General features: G+C 41.2%; 1 protein-coding gene across 2 annotated transcripts in view; it reads right to left on the bottom strand.

The window, feature by feature from the left end:
- EIF2AK3 (eukaryotic translation initiation factor 2 alpha kinase 3) overlaps window positions 1-18,739 on the bottom strand; it is a 42,433-nt gene that overhangs the window by 10,524 nt on the left and 13,170 nt on the right. For both annotated transcript variants that reach the window (XM_040064683.2, XM_040064684.1), the window contains exons 3-12: window positions 10,127-10,327; window positions 8,279-8,409; window positions 6,345-6,579; window positions 5,947-6,109; window positions 4,934-5,071; window positions 4,278-4,400; window positions 3,534-3,754; window positions 3,093-3,205; window positions 1,944-2,066; window positions 570-719 (exon numbers count right to left, since the gene is read on the bottom strand). In XM_040064683.2, the coding sequence (XP_039920617.1) occupies window positions 570-719; window positions 1,944-2,066; window positions 3,093-3,205; window positions 3,534-3,754; window positions 4,278-4,400; window positions 4,934-5,071; window positions 5,947-6,109; window positions 6,345-6,579; window positions 8,279-8,409; window positions 10,127-10,327 (1,598 nt within the window). The remainder of the gene's footprint in view (window positions 1-569; window positions 720-1,943; window positions 2,067-3,092; window positions 3,206-3,533; window positions 3,755-4,277; window positions 4,401-4,933; window positions 5,072-5,946; window positions 6,110-6,344; window positions 6,580-8,278; window positions 8,410-10,126; window positions 10,328-18,739) is intronic.

Here is an 18,739-nt window from a genome sequence, read left to right as displayed (position 1 = left end):
TGTATTAGGCCTCATTCTATAAATGCCAACATACACCCACTTTTCCTTCTCTCTTCACATTCACTAACTCCTTTACCTAATTTTCCTTTTTTAGCCTACTTCCACCAAGCTGTCTACCAACCAGACTGTCAGTCTGATTATCACGTATTTCTGCTGAAATGAATTCATTGAGTATGGTATCAGGTCTGTCTAACTCTACAAAACCAAGAGGAAGAAAGCAGTAGAAAGGAACAAAGAAGGCAGAGATGCCAAAGTTTGAAACTGAATCACAGCAGCAATGCTCCAACCTTCCAATCACCACAAGACTCAGTTACACAAGTTCATTTGAGAACCATGTGATGTTTCCTAAGCTGAAAGAAGGACCTTAACACAAGAGAGGACCCATAAATCAAGAACTTTATGCAGAAGGGTGATATTTTACCTGTTCAACTGAAAACTTGGCAGGCTAAGTTATAACAACCACCTCTCTCCTAGCTAGTCTCTCCATCTTCCTGGATCCTCTACCAGTTTTCTAGTTCTCTTGACATACATTCTCAAATTCAGTTGTTAAAAAGAGCCCCATGAGTTACCTTTCATCTTTTAACCACTGCTCATCCATCTTTTCCTGCCATCTCTCAGGGGGAGCTTCCAGCCATGCGTTGAAATACCGAACAATCCCTGGATGCTCGAGCTTAGCCAAAGCCTTGACTTCCCTCATCACCTTTTCACGAGCCAGCTCCCTACGGTTTGGGGTGAGGAAAAAAAGAGACTTGGTCACAAAAAGCAACAGCACAGCACAAAAATTTCTGCAAAGGAATTTAATCAAAGCTGCCCCAGCATACACCAGGCCAGTAGCATTGCCTTTCACATCAAAGCAAAAATACATCTTAAATTCCCCAGAGTAACTCCTTTAGCTTAGGAGTGTGGAGGAGCGGAATGTGCTCCTAATGCCTCAGTATTTAGTCTTCCCTTTTCACATAATTACAGGCAGCAAAAACAAGAAGAAAAAGTTCATCTTCCTCTCAACTGTTCTCAAGGATAGAAAAAAAGATTTTTAAACAGCAATATTTTACAGGGATGTAGAAGACACTGACACAGAAGACAGACAGCAATACCTTAGTATTTGTTTTGTAACTGGCAGTAGGTAAGGAGGTTGCATAAGGATTATTTCTGTTCTGTGGATAGGAAAGCAGGCAGCCTCCTGTCTTACTCAAGGAATTTCTCTCTCTTTATAAGACTGTAACTGGACCAAATAAAATCTGATGGTTTTATTTACTAGCTTTGAATACACTTGGAAAAGAACAATTTAGGCTACCTTAAATCTCAGAACAAAAAATTTTAATCTTAAATAATCACGCTTATTTACCACATTCAAAAAAATAGTAATTCTAGATTTCATAGCTTTACCCCCTCCCTCTTGCTGTTCTAACTTGAGATTTCCAGAAGCAGTGTCTCCCATCTCCCACTAAAAGGAAGTGCTGCAAGCTCTGGGTAGGGTAATTCAGCAGCATGGCTTGACCACCTATGACTGAGAGAAAAGGTAGGGGTTGTGGGACCAGAAAATGAAACAAATGGGCAAATGGAGTCAAAAAAGTAGGTGAGGGAGAGAGAAAAGGAAGAGGAGGTGGAATCGGAAAGGCAAGGAGAGGAAGGAGAGAAGCACATTAACAGCACTGCAACAACTGTTCCTGTTAGCAAAGGCTCCATTCACGAAGGAAATCCCCATGGAGCAGCATCCCCACAAAGGGATCTGCTATGCAAGTGTTTGAGCCAAGCAGGTCACCTCTGCTGGGACTGCATCTGCCAAATTCTCTGTGCCAAAACTAAGTCAGCCCCCCATTAAAAAGTATGTCATTTATCCTAATGAAATATCTGGGAAATCAGCTCAGGAGCAGATGGTTCTGTGTAGGATGGGATCCCACCATTCATTCATTATTCTGTGTCCCAACAAACCCATTCACTACCTGTTGGGCAATCGGATCCTCTTGATGGCATAGTTGCAGTCATCTACTTTATTTCTGGCCTCAAAAACCACTCCAAAACCTCCACGACCCAGACACTGAATTGGTTCAAAATCTGTCAGATATCTGGGAACAGAGGGGTGTGAGAAGGGACAGAAGAAGGGAGGGAGGATAGAGGAGAAAAATGCATTACTATAGACAGAAAAATAAAGTCATTTATGACCATGACTGAAGTAGTTCTATACAGGCAGAACATGCTGAAGGACTTGCAGAATTTCTTATTTTTCCCTGCTCTCCCACTGTGAGCAATTTACTATCTATGAAATGGACAGTTGCTAAATATGCATTTATGCAGAGTTTAGCACAGGCCAGCAGGATCCACTCTGCATGCACTGGACAAACTGAAGAGGTTTTTCAGATCACCAGCTTGCACGCCTACTGGATCCTGAGTATATAGCCCACATTTCTAGAGCTGAGTATTTTCTAAATCATGATTTAACTTTAACCCTACCCCCAAAAACGGTTTCTGCAACTAGTCCTACTAAACATCACATCCAAAATATCACTGTTCTTAAATGTCACTACTTTTCTTACTCTTCCTCATTTTAAATGCTCCAGTTTTTACTTTCATTGAATTACATATGTACAGGAAATTGTCACATTTGCTCTGGAGCATAATGGAATGCCTCGATTAAGCCTTTGTCTTAACCAACTCCTTTGTAAAACTAATAAAGGTTTTATTTCAAGTATAGACTGCTTAGTCTGCAGAGTATATAAAATGTCATCTGCTTCCATCTGCAACTGCCTTTCTCTGCCTTACACCATAAACACAGGAACAGATGGAGTAAACACTGATTAAGACCTACAAGGATCAATCTCCCATTTTGCGTATCAGCAAGAAGTAGGAGAGCAATACTTCTGATCATGTGTAACCTGTTGACTGCATGGAATTTCTGAGACTAACAATAACTGCAATGTCCCATGAGTAATGGGGTCACAGAGTCCTCTGTGCCAATTGGATTATCCTGCAATGTCAGAGGCCTGGGAGTTCCTAGGTAAGAACAGGTGAACACCTACTCTTTCTATCTCCAGATAGTATTAGCAGCCACACTGATTAAACACCCTCTTCATGTTGTGTTGAACAGACCTCACCTTGACACATATCCAGAGTTCTTGGCATCACTCCAGCTGTTGTCTTTAATGTCTCCACAAGTGGGCTCATACTTACAATCAGTCTGACACTGTGTTTCAGACTCCTTCCGCAGCTAACAAGGATTTCCAAAACAAGAACAAAACAAACAAACAAACAAAATCAACTCCTTGAGTGCCTGAGACTGGTTTGCACCCTAGATATGGCATTAAATAAATATCTCCAGACACGTCAGAAAGCAGTCTAATCTGCTTGCTGAAGCAGTTAAGCAAATTGTATGTGGCAGCTGGCAGCCTTCACACACAGATTAAACAAATTTAGACTTTTGATTTTGTTATCTCGTTAGTTATTAACTTATTAATATTACTCATTGCAGAGTCCAAACTGAAAGAAACAGCTAAAATAATTCCTTCTGTATTTGGGATTCAGAAAAAAATACTTACTCTGCTGTAAGGGTGGGGATGGAAGAGTTTGCGCACAATAAAGGTTGTGGCCACGATACAAAATACAATGGTGCCGACAATTTCCTTCCACCAGTGAAGCAGAAGAACGGGATCCTTTTTGCGAATGTTCTTGTAATTGGCGTCATCATAAAATCTAACTGTGATCTGGTTGCTACGTTTATTCCTCTCCCTCTTGTAGTAGGGTAAGTAATAACCATTATCTGTGCATAAAACACATAGTGAGAACACAGATTTGCTTGCAGGTACCTACAAAGCAACTTTGGCTTCTCATTAATAGGTGTCTGGGGTGTTTTTATTTCCATGCCCCATAAGAAAATTCAGTTAATTAAGGCTGTGGACAGCAACTATGTCTCCCTAGCTTTAAACCAGAATAGCTTCCATATGGAAAACTTGTGAGAACTATCCTGTGTCTCCAGCACTGTTAGTAAATTCTGAAAAAAGTAATTCCCAAGATTTTCCTACTCCAAACAACTCTCAGTGGCAACAGCAGCACACAAAACAGCTGTTCAGCAGCAATTCCTGGCATTTTGTTGTGCTTTATGCAGCACTAATTGTACCTACATCACAATCCGGAAATCCTAGTTGGGGCAATAATTTCCTAGTTCATTAAATATTAAAAAAACCCCCCACATATTTAAGGTCAAACAAGTGGTCACTTATTGAAATTCAGAGATATTAAGACCTGGGTATTTGAAACACTTCAAAGTCTGGAACTTCACCTACCATATGGGTACTGCAGAACTGACAGTGCTCCATTGCTGTATTCCTCATGAGAATACTTGTCATTGCTGAGACACTTATCAAACTCATCAGAGCCCACCAACACTGGAGTCCTGGAAGGAGAATCTAAGCACAGAAAACAAAAAACTTTCTGAGTTTTATTTCAAGTACAGACTGCTTACTCTGCAGAGTATATACAACGTCAATTGTTTGTAAAATTCAGTTCTTACATTAATTTAAAGAGAACTCCAACTGCATCATCTTACAAAATGCCTCTTGAATCAGGCCATGAGAAGTAAATTTCATAGAGGGAAACATCAAGAAAGGTACTTTAAGGTAACAGTTACTTAATAATTCCCCTTGAGAAGTCAATTCACTCACATTCACATCGCTGCAAAAATCTTCCTCTTGTTCAAAAATTTGATTAGGAAGACCCAACATTTCATTACTAACAAAAACCCTGTCAAATCCATGGTAAAAGAAAACAGACATTAAACATTTAATTAGAAAAAAAATGAACACTTAATAAAGCACAGAGATGTTCCTGAAGTAGTTTGCAATTGGAAACATCAGAGTAGTTTGAAACATACTGGAAATCAGAAAGATGTCCTGTCTTTTCTGAGCTAAGGTAATAAATGAAACTCTCAATTGCTACTTACGGATCAAAGGTTTCCACTTGATTTTGGGAAGAGGAATAATTGCATTATCATTCCTTGATTCCAGAGCCTTTGGGTTGGTTGGGAATTTCTCAGAAATTCTGACAGATGATTGAAGATACAACTGGCCCCGGAACATACCTAAGTAATAACAAAGGACACGTATTAGTTGTTAGATTTGGTCCTCTTTATCCCTGCAATAAAACTGTCTAGTCAAAATACATGGTTAAAACATTCTTGAAAATATTTTTTCATATTCTGACAACCTGAGATACTGACTGATTGCTATGCTGGATGAATTCAAGCAGTATCTTCCTTCTGTTCTAGGAAAGCAAGAGTTCAGGACATATCATTTTTACTGCAGGAAAGCTTGTGCTACAGGAAAATGCCAGCAATTTTTAAGAGCTATAGAGGAGTTTGGGGCTTGCAGAAGTAAGATTTCATTCAAACTTCCTACTCTTGTTCATGCTGCACAAAACAGCCATTACCAGGAAGGCTGGAACAATCTGGCTTCTTCTTAGCGTTATTCTTTACCTGTTATTCTAGCCATTAATTGGAAAGCTACAAGGTGCAAAGACTTAAAGAAAAAGGCTAAGGCAAACCAAGTCTTAGAAAACTAAAGCTCATTTACTTCCCAGAGACAGACAGCTGAGGAGGAGGACCTCGAGGCACTCTATTTCAAATTGTCACAAACCACACCCAATGAATGCTGACAGCTGGATGAAAACTAAGCCATGTAAAATCTTACCCGAATTTTCTTCACAGTAAGTTACAATGAGTGTACAAATTAATGGGCAATAAGGCTGCGTGGTTAGCTGTCAACCTGTGTTCTAAAGTTTTAAGATTTTTAGTCATCTCCAATGTACTGAAACTACAAAGCAATGAATATTTCAGAATCAAAATGGAAAAGATTTATGGGTTTGAAATCTACCAGTACAGAAAGATTTCCTTTACTACAACCTCAACAGAGAAATGAATAATGTTTACTACAGAAAATGCTGTAGTTGGTGTCTCACCCAAATAGACACTGGATTCTGTGGCCCCTCTGGCAGCTTCCACAAGATCTTCTTCATCTTCCAGTACCTCATTGTTTGTTGTGTAACTTGTGTCATCAAACAGACTGATTGGAATTACTTTGCCGTCCTTAAGCAGCCATGCAGAAGCAATTGGAGTGCAAAACTGAAGGGGAGAGAGGTAATTGGAAAATTAATGGCGTATTAATGAGCTATTAAATAGGAATAATAAAAAACAAAGTGCTTAAATTCCTTGTTTAAATTTTTGTAACAGATGCAGCAGCTCAAAGTCAGAACTTCAGCTGAAAAATTACAAGCAGATGTGTGCTTGAAACCAAAGATGAAAGACATCTTCAGAACGTCTACTTTTGTGATATTTAATATTCTGTCTTTCCCCCTACCTGGTATTCCCATTCCAGATGTCCTCCTCGTCTGTTAAAAGCCATCACCTTCCAGTCAGCCACAGAGACCTTTATCACTGTGTCTTTCATCATAGCTTCCTGCTCCTCCACATCTGAAATAATTTTTGTTTCTTCTTTGTTCGTGTTTGATTTAAAATTGCTCTCAATGTATCCTGCTCTAGTTTCAATATCTGGGACATAGCGCAGCTCAAAGTGACCAACACTGAAATTCCACCTCAAAGAAAAAGAGAAAACCTTTGTAGAAACAGCTTTTATTTTCCAAGGAAGTCCCTAGCCCTCTGTGCAGGAGATTTCTAAACTGAATTACCTATATTTGGCCCATATTTTCACAGTAAAATCTCAGACTGTCATACGAACAAAACTGTATCAGGAGGGGAGTACTAATCCAGAACACAAATCAAACAAGCTGAGGAATGTTGTCCAAGATGATGGGTGAACTCAGAAAAAAGCTGAAAATGTAGGGCCAATGGCATTAAAGGCTTAGTGTATGAAGGGGGAAAGTAAAATCATCAAGCACTACAGCTGCGTCTGCTTAGTAAGAAAACATTCTGTAGCTGATGAAAGCAGTAAGTACAAAGCTCTTAGGATGCAGCACTCTAACAAGCCATTTTTCACTAATTAAGTGGATTTAACTGGAAACATAAGATTTCTCAAACTGAGAAAGGGACAAATTTTTTTTTTTTTTTGTTTAACCCCACATACAACCTAACACAGATCCCTTGACAGGTACTTCATGAAACCACAACTGCTCATGTCCCATAGGTTAACACCAAAAAAAGACAAATGTATCATGAAATGTGTAAGGAGCACAGTTTTCTTGCACAGCAAAAAACTCTTCAATTCTTGTAAGCCAGTGAAGATACAGATGTGAAAAGCATGGCACGTTTGCATCTTGGACAGCATGAAGGGATACATATTTCTTGAAGAGTGTATTTGGGTACCTAAAGCCATGGTCAAGAATCAGTCTGGAAACCACCAGGAGCCCAAATGGTCTCTTTAAAGAATTTACACCCTTATGGAAAAAGCTTGGCATATTTTATACACTCAGTTGATTTATTAAAGATGTTAACTTCTCTGGATTAAAACCCCAGATGTTTCCTACTCATTCTGTGTCACCAGGAAAGCACCTCTGTTTCTCACCTCAAAGAAAGGAGGATTCTGGGACACAAGACTAAATACTATTGTTTGGACACACCTTTCCTGCCTAATATCTGTCTCCAAGAAACACAGAAACCAAGATTTATCCTCGTAGACATCTGATCTGTTAATCTACTGAGTCGTCATTAGGTTCTCTGATAGGCTACAAACCCACAACCTGTCACATCCTATTGCAAACAGAAGAGGGAGCAGGGGAACAGGGAATGACTGATTCTCCACTAAGTTGCTGGGTAGTTGTATCTATGTGCAGAACCCAGCTTTTAAAATCTGTGTTTTATGAAGTGAGTGGTTTTTGTTTTTCTCCAGAAAATACATGTCTGTAATTTACAGAAATCTTGATGTATTAAGACTTCAATGTGGCAGTGTTAGAAAAATCACAGATTGAACCAGTTTCTACAGCTTAGAAAGAACAGACCACCTACATTGTGGAATGAGTGACATAAATTTAAGAATTATTTAAAACATCAACTTAAAATGAAAGCTTAAGACACCATGTATAACCCCCCTCCCCAGCGACAGTTACCGTTAGTAGGTAAAGAACCTTAAAGTGAGTAGATTATAAGAAAACTTTTGAACTGTCTCCTCTTGTACAGAACATCAGTTAAAACAAACATTATAATGACATTTGCCTTGTGCAGTACAGCAGTGACAATTTCTGAGGTGAGCAAGGACAAGGGAAGCAACAGCGATCCGATTTCTATCTTTTCTGTCTCACCATCTCTAGGGGACTGCTCCTGAGCAGTTCTCAGACTCACTTTTCATTGCCACTGCGTGGCCCCACAGCCCGGACGGTTTTCTGGGTGCGGTGCAGCAGGAGCGTCTCCTCCTGCTCTGTCTCCTCATCGTCCCAGCGGCGGCAGCCCACGGCCGAGCAGATGTACTTCACCTGAGGGACAAGGCAACTTCAAAACAAATATAATCAACTGCACTACGCAAAGCTAACAATCCTTACAGCCTGTTCTTGGCTGGCAGGCAATTTGGAACTCCATGACTTTAGATGTTCGACTGGAGGGATGTTGAAAAGCCTGGTTTAAGAGATAACGGCTTTTCAGAAAGAAAACTTTCAAAGGATTCTAGAAAGTTTACAGTCTGTGGTAATTTAACTACCATTTGACTATCTTTTGCAGGTACTTCTAACACAAAGAAATTTGAGGTCTCTCTTTTCCCACTATTTGTATGGACATCAAAAGAACATTCCTGCAAGACCCACAGCATAATTCTGCTTTCATGTCATATTTGTCTCAGCATAACTCTATCAGCTTCAAATGAAGTACTATCGATTTATATAAAACACCACAAGGCCTTCTCCCTTTGCCTCGTCAACTATTAAAAGGAAAAGAAAACCTTAATGAACTCTCACAGTCACACAGTTTCCAACAGTGCCCATACTCTTGGGAAGGAAGAGTCAGGCACTATTTCTCTTAGAGGCAGCTTTGCTACTGTGAGCACGAGCCAGGAATCAAAGCAGAAATGAAAATTTCCTTTTCTGAGCACTGGAGGCGGAGGAGGAGCCTCTTGGTGCACAGAGACCTCTGCTACCAGTGAGAAAATCAAAAGAAATTCGTGAACATGAACTCTGGTTTGGGGTCTGTGCTCTTTATCACTAGTGATGATTCCACACCACACCACACCACAGAAGTGTCCCACATTAAAATGTATGGAGAAAATGAAAAACAAAAAAATCAAAAAAAAAAAAAAAAACCCAACCAAAACAAAAACAAAAAACCCCAAAACAACAACAACCAAAAAAACCACAAAAAACAAAACAAAACAAAAAAACCCAAAAAAACCAAAAAACACACACACAAAAAAACCCACCCAACCACCACCCTGATTTTGTTGAAAACAAACACTGGAAACTTTAAATTTTTTTAACTGAATCTCTTTAACTTGTTTTAAAATCCAATGTTTCTGAATCTCCAAATACCTGCTCTTCACTACACAAAATATCTACAAGCACTTCAATGACATCTGACATTTAACTTAACTTTTAAATATGACTTTAAAATATAAGAACTTCTGATAGTAAACACACCGACAACTGAAAGTCCTTAACTTCTGCATACGTTGAATTTTTTCTGTCCTCATTAGTTTTGAAAAATCTGAAATTAGTTATAAAAAAGGTGTCACCTAAAGCATTACTTGATACACAGCAAGCTGAACTGCAAAGCCTACTTCAAGCAGAGCCAGATGATAAAGCTGAACTCCTCCCAGAGAAAGAGGTCATCCCTCTTATCCTCTCACTATGCTCTGGTGACAAACCCCCGGTCCCTTCCCTTGTGCTGGCTCTGGCACTCCCTGATCCCCTGCGACAGCTAACCCAGCACAAAACCAATCCAGTAAAAAGTGAACAGTGCTCTGCTGGGTTAGCAAATGGTGAGACAAGAGGCAAAGCCAGCACAGAGAGCAGAGCAGGAGCTCCCAGGCAGGAGGAGATTGCAGTGCCATGCCACCTACTGCAGCCCACCAAGCTCAGGTTCTGCCCTTTTGTGCCCTGCAGTTAAACACCTGAGCTGCACCATAGTTTCCATCTCAGGAGTTACCTGTTTGCGAGGCACAGCTCGAAACACACAGACAAAAAACCTGCCTTTTCAAGCTCTTACCTTCCCTGAATAGGAGCTCAGCCCATAGGTGGTCAAAGACTTTCCCCCAACTAAGACAACGTCCTCGCCGAATTTGTAGGATGACTCAAGAAGAGATTCAACAGTGAAAGGAACGGCTTCCATGCTCTCTCCATCCCGATCCCGATCCCACTGGAAGAGGGCTCCATCCAAGGAAGGGATAATCATCTTGTTTCCAAACACCTAAAACAATTGAATTCAAGGTTAGCTACGGCTTAGCCGTAATTTTATCAAAGCACACAGACCACGAATGGCAACAGAAATGCTGTATAAGTCCAGTGCACTATGCTCCAGTGTCTTAATAGTTTTGTGTCTAAGAGTCCTGTTTTGCAAAGTTATACTGAAGACAGAAAACTTTCAGGCATTCAAATCAGATCCATATTTCACTATTCTTAGTTAAGAAACAGTTCAGTGTGTGACACTTCTTCAAAACATTTGAAAGCTCGATGAGTTGACAGGTTTCATCCAAAACTGCAGAAAATATGATATGGATTGAAGCATTCTCCAAGAGACAGGCACTGGTTAAAGTGCAAAGTTTTGCAGATTATTTGTGATAGTTTCAAGATAGAGTAATTTTAAAAGTACAACTGAGGCTGTTTTCACGATTAATGTCTATTCCAGTATATCCAACTTTCTGTAAAGCAGAGAAAGCAATTATCACTGAGATCAGAGCTCACATTTGACCTTTGCCTCTCCAGACAGTTAAACCTGACTTCTCCTCAGAATTTCTTATCTTTAAGCATGCTGCTCCTTTAAAAATTGCCTGGCTTTTCCCTAAACACACAAGTAAGAAAAAAAAAACAAAACCTCTTCACTGGGATACAATATTTCATCCATTACACAGAGATTTTCAAGGAGATCCTAGTTCGGAAGTATGAGTCATTGTCAGTGAGTACTAAGGGACTTATTAAGAAACTCATTATCAGCATGATGGACCGTAACTAATGCTGTGGAGCCACAGTGGCTGTGCCCATCAAGAACAGTGAGAAACTGTAATCCACATAATCTTAGCTTCTGAGGATGTGGATTAACACGGGAGGTTTTAGTGCTTTTTCAGAACCTCTGTCCATTTGGGCAGTATGCTACAAAATAATTGCATTAAATTCGGATACTCGACACATTAGGAATTGGAGACTACTTCCGGTACATGTGTATTAGCCAATCGGAAAAAATATTCCCGCTCAGACTCCAAGGCACAGAGGTGTATTACAAAGTGGTACAAGACAGGTTTCTTCTTGTTTTTATTTCTGGAGCCACTATGAGGATCTGAAACCACAACTTCTGCAAGATTCAAATTCCATCTAACATGGAACTTTTTATTCCTCTATCTGGGTCAGAGTTGAGCAAACAGCATTAAGCAAAGTTGGGATTCACCTAAACAGGGAGGGAAAGACAGATGTTGTAGAGGTGTGCATGTCATGACTAATATTTCCTCAAGCATTGTTCAACACAGCTCATTTAAAGAGAAAATTCAGGTGAGTTACCCGACACTGTTGGTATTTAAGATCCCTAAAGGAACCAAGACAGAGGCTTTCCAGCTTTTAAAAGCCTCATGATGACAGAGAATTGAAACAAAAACTCCTCTCAGGAGCACAGTGTGTAATTGGAGGGATGATAAAAATAAACCCCTGAGATTAGCTGTGGAGCTCTTTACAAAGCAAAACTAGGTGTGTTCTTTCCCTCTCAGTTATTTACCTTATGGCAATAAAGGCCAAACATCCTGGAAAAGACATTGCATGTGATACACAAATGTTGCATTATGGCCAACTATTGCAAAGGAAAAATAAACACACACAGCCCTATACACACACAGAGAAATAAACCAACAAAAAAGCAAATATTCTGATGGGGGGTGTCATTTGTAGAGATCACCTGACCGCTGGACGAATAAAGCAAACAAATAATGTTTATATAAACATTCATATTCAAGAGCAACCTTGTGGTCTTCAGAAACGAAAGACTGGGAAGATTTGGAAAACACCTTTTTAAAACCAAAATGCTAGTGCCAAAATTGGAGCTGTAACCATGGTGGAAGGACCTTGTTAAAACTTTCAACACAGAGGAGTAATACCACAAAATGTTTCTGTAATATATTCTTTCAGAAGCCCATAATAATTCTGATGACAACTTTTAGCCTGTGCAGTTGTTACTTTGCAGTAACAAATCCTCTGAATGGATCTGCACATGATCCACACACATGCAAGTAGTCTGAAGGCCCACGCCAGTATGAAATACTCTGCTCCAAGGGCTGGAGCATGGAGATGGCTTCCATGGTTTGTGAAGAATGGAGACAGTAGTGTGAACTGCTGAGGAACTGCTGCTGAGCAAGGAAGACTCTGTGGGCACCTGCAAGCTCTGGGGACAGCGTGACACACATCACCTTAAGTGCTTCCCCAGTCCCAAAGCTCTTGCTCCAGGGCCCCAGTAAGAAATTTCCACCAGAAAAGAAACGACACACATACATTGGCCATTTCTAGGAACCACACCCAAATTTCCAAGATGCAAGAAGCTGACTCAGCAACACACACCTGTATGCTCCCAATATATGGATCAAATCAGGTTATGGCTTCGAAAATTCCTTGACAGTGGCTCTCTGCCTGCTCCACTGTTAAATGCTTGGCCCCCATAAGCTGCAGAGGACCGATGACACTGTTGGTCAGCTCTGCTGATCACCTGCCTGTGCTCCCAACCTTGAGGGCTTCCACAGGAGCAGCACGTCCTGGGTGACATTGGGAGGGAAAAGCTGAGAAAAGCCACAGCTGCTGTCCATGAACACATCAGGAAAGGAAGCACAGGAAGCAGGAAAAGCTGTTGCAGCGAAGGATAATGCCAGAGCAGGAGTGGATATGGTTAAACTGACCCTAAGTGCAAGTGAAACATTTAAGTTACTAACAATCACAAATGAGCTATTTCACTACAGAAACAGAACACTGGAAAAAAAATCACCTTCTTTTAAGATGACTCTATCTATAAGTGGATTACATGACACAGTGCTGATAAGAGACAGCACCTGATTACCACCAAGGTCTTCTTTTAACAAAATAGCTTTATTTGAAGAATTGGGGAGGTATGCAAATGTGCCACTTGCAGGTGCCCACATACATGTGTAACAAAAGGCATTTGTGGCCACTTGTGGTGACATCTGTTTTCAAAAGAGCAGTTCAGCCAGAGGCTTTGGAAGGACATTAATAACAAAAACAACTATCTGAATTATGCAGCTCATTCTCTAGCACATCAGAAGCAGAAAAGGGACTTTCCTTGAAAGTACTAGCAACTAGCATCGGCATGCGGCTCAGGTAAAGGAATGACATCACCCTGTATCTCAAAAGCATTACCTCATCTCCTAATCCAAGGAGTGAGTCACCCAGGCAGTCAGCTGCAAATCTCTTGGCACAGAAAATGTAGGTTACCACGATGCACTTACACATTCCTCTGATCTGTCAATGTAAATAGCTATTTGTTCAGCTTCACTGGTCAGCAATATGGCACATAATTGTTAAGTGGCTCGTCTTTCAAAAGTAACACTTAAAAAAAGCCCCCACATTAACTGTGGAGCCCTAAATGAGCCGCTGCTCTTTTGCTCATTAAGAGTTTGCAGCCCAAGTTCTCCATTGGCTCTGCGCGGGGTTCTGCAGCCCTATCAGCGGCGCGGGCTGCGCAATCTCCAGGCCGACGGGTGAGGTAATGCAGTTTCTAAAAAGCCTCCACAAAAAAGCAAAAAGGCATAACGATCTGGAATGGCATACGCTTCCAGGGAATTTGCTGTCTAGACTCTTTACTGGAAAGGAGGGCACCGTACGCCAGGTGCCACGGCAGGTTGATAGGCGCGGGAAGCCGCTGATTTATAGCGGTGGAGAGAAGAGAAAAAGAAAGAAAAAGAAAAAATGTGTAAACAGAGATCAAAACAAGCTGAAGTACTAAAGCTTCCAGGAGCTGTTTAACAGCAAGCGTGACATTCTACCCCCTTCCTAACACTTTTTATGGTCTGAAACAGAAAAATCAAGCCTGCTCACGTGCAGACACATCTGAGTCAAGTCTGGTGCCAAAACAGTCAATATTATTGTTTACAGATGGGCTGGACCATCTACTAACTCCAAGGAAATAACCACGCACAAGTGAAATATTTTCCTTAAAATAGGATTTTATGTCGTTATGTTTTTTTAACACTTCTGCTTGTAGTTTTCAAATCTCACTGTTACTATAAGCTGCAAGAGCTTCCTTCTGGTTGCTAATTAACTAAGACCAACCTACATGATCTTAAATGATAAGGGTACCAGGTTTTTTTCCCCTCTATGATTATCCCTACAACAGGATCACTGTAACAAACAGGATCAAAGCCAACATCAAGCAAGCTCTTAAGAAAACTACTTCTCACTGAGAACTATATCTTTTAAGACTCTTTAAAATTAATCTAGGCAGCATATTAAAAGTCACATATGGCAGCTTTATTCTGAAGGGTAGAAACAAGAGTCTGCACAAAGAAATGTGGGAAAGTGAAGGCAAGCTGGTATGCTCCACATTAAAAAAACAAACAAACTAATTAAAAGCACAAACCCATAGACAGACAGTAACACAGGTATCCCTACTGCAAATGTTTACAGATTTTTCAGGTAATACAAATATATACAGATATACATACACACACACAATTTTTTGGATATCCCTAGTTTGGGCTGGGCTGGAACTGATTTATTGTCTCCTTTTTTTCTTGTTACGCATGCAGGAAGGTTATCTGCACAGAGCCGTGGGTTTATGACTCCCTTCCAATGGAAGAGGTTATTTCTCCTCCTCACCTTAGATTTCAGCATGCTGATTCATCTGTTTTGCCTCCAGCTACCTGCAGAAATCCTGAAGCACAGGGCACTACAAGGATGACAGTGTACTGTTACTAACAGGCAAACTCTAATCAAACAGCAGCACACTGGGATGAAGGGGCCAACCAGAGTCTTCAAACTTCTGCAAGGCCCACAACATCTCCACTTCCTTAGAACAAAGACCCAGACACAAGCACAATCTTTTGAAAAATGAAGGCTGTTGAGCTATTCGACTGCCTAAAGCACTGGTAAAAGAACAAATATTCTTCAAAACACACAGGGCTGTTCAACCAGCCAGGAAAAAGAAAATTGACTGTGAAAGAAGTCCATGATTTACATCAGTAAAACAACCTGAGACACGTTCAAGGGCAAAGAGGAAGCTGAGGCAGGAAATACCAACAGACAGGTTGTTGTTTGTCTAGAAATTTTTTCCTTTTTTTGAGTACCGCCACTTCTGATCTCAGCACTACTCTTGTTTACGAAGTGCATACCTTTCCTGACCACCTCCTGTGTCAAGCACTGAACGTGGCCAAACCATCTTTGAGAGCAGGACCGTGAGAAAGGCTGCACCTGGACATCAGATAATCAGTATTTTATTGAGCTGTTTACAGAGGTGGGATTAGGTGGCCTTCCTGCTCCGCAGAGGTGCGAGCCAGGGCGGCACATCAGAGAAGCCATGGAAATAGGTGACCTCAGCTGGGGTGTGACAGCCTGGAAGAGCACACCAGGACTGCACAGCAACAGTGAGCAGAGATGTTTCTCAATGCTCAGGCTGATTTGTAACATCAGGTTGTACAGTTCACCCAGCAACAGTTCACAGCATCTATCAAGTGACCAAACCTGGTCCCTGACTCCTGCCTACATTAAGTACCTTATGACACAAGTTTATATCTATTACAGTCTTTCTCCTCCTTCCATCATCCCCCATACTCCACAAGTCGGTAGTTTCTATTTCATTTTTCATGAATACATGGAAAAGAGTAATAAATTCGACTTCCATGGGCCTGTATTTTCTGTTATGATGAGTTGTGTGAAGTGATGCTGTAACCCTGTGCCTGGATGAGTACTAGAGAACTCATTTCAAAACTCCTTTCTTCTCTCTCTTCAAAGCAACACCTGCAACATCCTCCCAACAACTTTAAAAAAAGACTAGAGCTGGTACCTCTGTCATGATTCTACACTTCAGACCTTAAAATCTGATCAGATGTAAGCACCAGGGTCCCGACAAAACTCTTTTAAAAACACAAACAGTGTAAAAAGCAACAGATGACAGCAGCACAGCAACTTGAGACTTATACTCTCCTTTCCAGCACCAGGGGCACAGTATCTTGTTCAGCTTGAGTTTGCCCTTAAAGGAATTATTCCTGCTCTGCCCTCCCCTGAAGGGCCATACAGGAAATCTGAGGAGCTGCAGCATGCTAACTAGACCACCCCAGCTTCAAAAGAGATCAGGAACCAAACACTGTTTGCTGTGCAATCACACAGAGCCTTCCTCTGAAGACAAGCAAACTGGAAAACCACCGTTACTTTAATCATAGTCAAACAAGACTTGAGGTTTTGAGATACAGAGATGCCAGCCTGCTCTGCTGCCATGGTAACAGACTTTTAAAAACTGTTCTCCTTAATAATAATAATAAAAAAACCCAACTGCACGGTGCTTTAAGAAAGACTTTATTTTGACATTATTCCATCCCCCTCTTTTACATGGCAAGTTTTATTAATAAGACTGCAAGTCTTCCGAAACTTAAGAGCAGTGCTTTCTGAGACAAACTGGTGCTGCTGCTACCGAGCCCATCACTGAGCTCCTTGAAACTAACAGCACATAAAGGATTGGATTAGTGGGAAAAAAAAAAATTACCCAAAGACTTGCCTTTCCAGAAACAGGCTCTACACAGAAATTCATCAGCCACCATGACAAAATTGGTACTTGTATTTGGTTTGCATGGCAAGGATTTGGTAGTGGGGGGCTACAGGTGTGGGAAGAACCCCACACTGGAGCAGGGGAAAAGTGTGAGGGGTCCTCCCTTGAGGAGGAAGAAGTGGCAGAGACATGTGCTGAACTTAGTGCAGTCTCCATGCCCCTTCGCCCTACACCACTCTGGGGGGGGAGGTAGAGAAAATCAGGGTGAAGATAAGCCTGGGAAGAAGGGAGGGGTGGGGAAAGGTGTTCTTCAGATTTGTTTTTATTTCTCCTTATCCTGCTCTGGTTGTATTGGTAATAAAACTGGTTTCCCCTGAGTCGAGTTTGCTTTGCCCATGACAGTGCCTGGTGAATGATCTCTCCCTGCCTTTATCTTGACTCAGGAGCCTTTTACAATAGATTTTTCTCTCTCCCCTGTCCAGCTGAGGAGGGATGTGACAGTGCCTTTGGTGGGCACCTGGCATCCATGCAGGGGCAATAGTAGAAGCTCGTGGCACTTCAGGAGACCAGGATTCAAACTGATCTCTGCTGGACCCTGTGTGTTTCTTCCCATGGCCCAGCATGGACAGGGTGGTTTTGCATATAAGGACACAGAGCCCATGTGAAAAACTAAGTCACAGAGCAACTCCTATAGGAAAATAGCCTGATACAGGAGGAGAATAGAACACGACAAATAACAGTCTCCTCTTTCAAGGAAGCAAAGAAAGAGAGCACGAAAACATCCATCGAGTCTGACAAAGATTAATAGTTACCTCCTTATGGAGCACAAAGTCCAGAAGAAATTCGGAAATGAGATGTCAGCGGCTGTGCTGCTAGAGGAATGATTTGCTGAACTGTCTAAAATGCTTAACCCTTGAAATGGGCCCTTCTTTATACAGCTAAAGATATAGCCTGAAAGTTAAAAAGAAGCTCTAGGGCAGAATAAATTACATTTTTGTGTACCAGGCAGCTGAATTCCAACTATCTAAGTTATCCATTACCTGAAACTGATATTTGTCTAGGTACTAGAGTTGATCCATTTTAGTATCTGTAAACACCAAAACTGCTAAACAACCAATGCAAAACATGCAGTGGGCCATACACAATTCAATGACAAGCTCTCTTCCTGCCCTTGTCTCGACCCAGGAGGTGAAGGGTCCAGACCCACAAGACTTGCAAGAAATAGCTGAGGGAGCTGCAGTTAGCTAACCTGGAGAAGAAAAAAAAAAAAAAAAAAAAAGACTCAGGGAAGACCTTATTGTTCTCTACAGCTACCTGAAGAGAAGTTTTAACCAGGTGAGAGGAGTCAAATCTCTTCCCAAGAAACAAGCAATAGGACAAGAAGGAATGGGCTCAAGTTCCATCAGGGAAGGTTTAGATTGGCTCTGAGGAAAACTTTCTTCACTGAAAAGATGATCAAGCATTGAAACAAGCTGCCCAGGGCAGTGGTGGAGTCACCATCCCTGGGGAGGTGTAAAGTGGATGTGCCACTGAAGGATGTGGGTTAGTGGTGACCTTGGTAGTGCAGGGTTAACACTTGGACTCAGTAATTCTGTAATCTTAGAGGCCTGTCCCAACCTAAACCATTCTGTTATTCTATAAAAAGAAAATAAAATCCCAGAGACAATGGGGATGGTAAAAAGTCTTTCCAATATTTGGAGCATTTTGACTATGGCTGTGAGCATGAGATGAAAGGTGGTCATACACAGAGCAACTCTGAGAAACTTTCCTGGCTCTGCTCAAGGCAGAGCATCACCTGAGATCTTGAGAGATTTGGTATCACACAAGCCACAGTATCCTGTTCTGTAGCTGCCCATGTGTCCCCTGCTGGAAGCTGTCATCCTCCAAAACATCCTTAAAGCACAGTGAAAGGACACGTGT

Source organism: Hirundo rustica, chromosome 5, assembly GCF_015227805.2.
Source record: "Hirundo rustica isolate bHirRus1 chromosome 5, bHirRus1.pri.v3, whole genome shotgun sequence".
Lineage (NCBI taxonomy): Eukaryota > Metazoa > Chordata > Aves > Passeriformes > Hirundinidae > Hirundo > Hirundo rustica.
This window is presented reverse-complemented; position numbering and strand designations above follow the sequence as displayed.